This window comes from Sprattus sprattus (genome assembly GCF_963457725.1).
Source record: "Sprattus sprattus genome assembly, chromosome: 11".
Taxonomy (NCBI): domain Eukaryota; kingdom Metazoa; phylum Chordata; class Actinopteri; order Clupeiformes; family Clupeidae; genus Sprattus; species Sprattus sprattus.
In genome coordinates this window covers 3064101-3068162 of record NC_137909.1, presented here as the reverse complement: position 1 = coordinate 3068162, position 4062 = coordinate 3064101, and the positions used below count along the sequence as shown (strand labels likewise).

General features: G+C 38.9%; 1 protein-coding gene across 1 annotated transcript; it reads right to left on the bottom strand.

Moving 5' to 3' along the window:
- Nucleotides 1-236: 236 nt before the first annotated feature.
- Nucleotides 237-1931, bottom strand: mlana (melan-A; the record flags this gene model as incomplete). The annotated part of the gene is made up of 4 exons (XM_080847859.1): nucleotides 237-540; nucleotides 1145-1264; nucleotides 1462-1558; nucleotides 1867-1931. The coding sequence occupies 4 exons, from the start codon at nucleotides 1929-1931 to the stop codon at nucleotides 472-474; spliced, it is 351 nt and encodes a 116-aa protein (XP_080703985.1). The 3' UTR covers nucleotides 237-471.
- Between the last annotated feature and the right edge of the window lie 2131 nt (nucleotides 1932-4062).

The window sequence follows — 4062 nt, the reverse complement described above, 5'->3', positions numbered from 1 at the left end:
TTGGACCACTTGCATTATTGCAGATGTTGCTGCATTGAAATAAACAATGTGCTTTGTACTCTAACATGGTGGCTGCTGTTTCAGTGAAATCACTGTTTTCCAGATTGACATCAAAGATAAATTAAATGTATGTGCTCTTGGAACTGAACTGAAGCATGTGTTGTAGACGTACAATTCACTGCAAAAAGTGATTTGCACAGTTGAAGTAACTTCTGCTCTTTTATGATAAGGTGGCTGATAAAAGGTCTTTCAACATCATGGTCCTCCAACAACATTACTGTACAGTTTATGTAAGCTGCTAAACTGATGCAAGGTATATACATTAACATAAAGAGTACATAAAGAGTAAGAACCATCTAAATATTGCTCCAAATAACTTTACACTGATTTGTTGGGACTTTTAACATCAGCTTGGCCACACTACTTGGGAGTCCAGATAAAAATCCGTTTTTTTGATCTGACGCTCCCTTATCAAGGCGAGTAAGGGGGAGGTGGTAGGCTTGAGGCTATCTTCTCATAGGCTGGAGGGGCGTTGGGTACCTAGGGTTAGAAATTGAGAAAATCATCTCACATTAAACCCTTAAAAATATGCCTTTTTAAAGATACAGTCCTTGATGCTTCAACTCAACAGCCAATCAAATTTTCACTGAGTTTGGCGGTGAGAATTTCACTGAATATGACAGTGTGATGGATTATAATCAAGGACAGCACCTTTAAGCAGGCGTAGAACTCTTATAAATGCACTATTGTAAATATGATACTGAAAACACTTCAATTGAACAGTTCACCATGTAATTTTACATGAAAAAAGTTATTATGTCTGAACTATGGACCAAGCATTTTTGAGAGTGATTATTCCCAGTCCCCCTCCCCCTAAAATCCACCTCATGTAATCCTGGCTTTCCAGCAATGTAACACACTTGCTTTTCTACTGAGAGCTTTGCAAAAGTTCACGTGCCTTCCTCATTCCACAAAGCATAAAGTAGGATTGAGGGACGAGGCCCCTCAGTCTAAGCAGCCTAACTGGGTTATGATAACAATGATTTTGCTTTTGAGTTTTAGTCAGGATGCTTCACAGCAGAGAGGAACTTTGTTCTGTTTTAAATCTGAAATAATAATTCTGAAACACTTCAAATCAACCTACCAGAGGTTGCAGGTTACTGAAGTCAGTCATTGGAACTTTGTTCTCATTTGCAGCTCCTCCCTCACTGTATTGACCCGTATTCATTGTGGTTCTCAATGGCTGGACACTGCTTCTGGGATTCTGTGGTGGAAGCAAAAATAGGCTGTTTCCACTCTCCAAAAGAAAGATGGCAGATTTTGCTCAGCAATAAACTAAACTGTTGTTTGAATGTGCCTTTACACTGAATACAACAGGGGAAACCAAAGCTGCTGATGTGAAACCACAGAACAACTCACTGTTCAAGATATTTGAGATTAGGTATATAGCCTACATCTTACCCGTATCATTTTGTAACCACTCCTCCTTTTGAAGTACCAGCATCCCAAGATGAGAAGGGCCGCCAAAATAATCACCAGAAGAGCTATGCCTGCCACTCTGCACACAAATACTTAAAATCTTGGTACGGGTACAATATGGTACAGAGCCACACCAACATGGCATGCAGACATACAGAATAGTAAACTTCTAATTTTCATCTGAAAAATTCTGCTTTTCTTTAAGCAACATGTAAAATCGAGGCACAGTGAAGAAAACACTTAGTGGACCAATAAGAAACACAAGATTGTTTTAAGATGTCTATTGACAATTCTAAAAGGGGTGTACTGAAAACACTTAGTGGAGCAATAAGAAACACAAGATTGTTTTAAGATGACTATTGACGATTCTTAAAAGGGTGTACTGACTCTTCTGCCCGAACGTAACCACCGTGTCTGCTTGCAAAGTGAACGTTGAAATCGCCGCGCGGCATTCTGAAAAGCTGCGGGGGAAAAATAGGCCTATATTAGTCTAGACTACAGAATAGTTATCCGTTATTGAGTTTGTGGAGTTAACCATAAACACATTACGCTTATTTTCCATTGCCCTCGTTCTCACTCAAACTAAAGTAGAGCTAAATTAGATTTAAATTATGTCTGCATCTCAAGAAGTGTTTTGTGGTGACTAGATTAAAAAAAAAACGTACCTTGATTGGATAATTAGATTGAGGAAGGAAACTGTCAGCTTTGTAAGTGCAGAACGCGTCCCAAAGAAGTCGGTCCTCTTCAACTGAAATCTTTACTTGGTCGGCTACGAAACCCTTACAGCAGAAATCCTCATGACCGTCACGGGGTCGACGCTCAAACTAAGCCATTGAAGCGAGCTAATTAGCGTGACAGACCCTGTGGTTCAGGAGACCACATGGGACTCGTGAAAATTGTCTGATGACTCTCAGGGCCTTCGCCTCAAAGCTCCATAAAATAATTACGACAAGTTTACTTATCGAAACTGTGGTAGCCTTAGCCTAGATTTGATTAGGCTTGCATCTCACTGGTTCAGAGATTTAAAAACAATTCTGACCTGTATATGTTCCCGCTATCAGAGATAGGCACACATAAAACAGTATCAAATGTATTACAATTAAATAATAGCAAGGCATTTAACAGAGGCCCTTTTCAGGAGCAATTAGCAGTAAGTACAATAGTAGAAGCTTATTTCTTAGATCTCTAACTTCACAAGCAATCATATGTCTCTTAAAAAGGGCGTCTGAAACGCTGTCGTATAAAGTTGCATTTTATGGACGATTGTGGTTTGATGTGTTACCATGTTTGGCGCGAATGTGCTTTTAAGCAACAGAAAATAGCACTCACCCAAGTATGCCTGATGTTCAAAAAAGAGGATTCTTTGCATCAAGCCAAGTTCACCATATGATGTCACCTTATATGCCATATTGTATTTTCTGAAAAAGTGTAATCATTTTTCACAGGCCACACCATTTTTCACAGGTCACACCAAGCTTCATAAAAATTGAATGGAGTTTCAAATTTCCGAAAGCATTCGTCCATAACAGACCATCGAATTAGGGGGGCAAAGTTGCCAAACAAGAAGTGAGATCATATCTCAGCAACGCTTTGATGTATCAAAACCAAGCTTGGTATTTAAACCAGGGAAACCAATTGAGGAAGATGCAAAAAGTGTCATTTGAAGGCTAGGGGGAACTGCATTTTGGCTCATAACTGTTGATGTGTTTGCCTTAAAAAACAATCATTGTTTCTGGTAATACTGTCAGAAGTCCCAAGGCCGAGACAAGGTAACTTGACATGTCAACATAATTGATTCGGCTCCCATATTGGATTTTATCAAAAGGTTTTAAAAAAAATCTCAGGCCAAAGATTTTTTACATCTTTCACCAAAGACCAAGCCTCACCAAAACGATCATATGGATTTCTCATTTTTGAAACTGCCTCTCTTTAATAACAAATTGAAATGGCCGGCAAAGTCCTCAAACAGGATATTAGGTCATATCTCTTTGATATATTGACTTGGGTCCCCTTTTTTGAGGATCAAATGACACATTTAAGCACTGTGGGTCGCTGTTGCAATTGGCAGCTTATTAAAGTGGTTGTTAGGTGTTGTGATATCTTGGGATAGCCAAAGGATTGGGACATGATGACAATCTATCTTGTAAGATATAGTAGGGATGTGCATCTCCATTACTGAGGACGATGAAATACACATCTCGATGCACTGCCAACGATCCGATACATTAAAGATACATAAAAGCAGCTATAATGCGATACGATACGATTCACCCCTATTGCAATGTAGTGCGATTAGACACAATGCGATTCAACGAGATGCGATGCAAAATAATATAATTCTATTCAATTTAATATGGTACATAATGATTTATTTATTTATCATACAACAAATCAACAAGGTCACTGACAAAAGATAACATATATGTGTGTTAGTGTTATATATATATGCCTATACCTGGCAGTCATAACACAGTTTGCTTCATCCTAAACATGTGGATCATCTGGATGAAGTAAACTGCGCTGTGCTGTAACTATGTCACCAGCTGTGCTGAACATTCTTTCAGAGGGTACACTTGATACTGG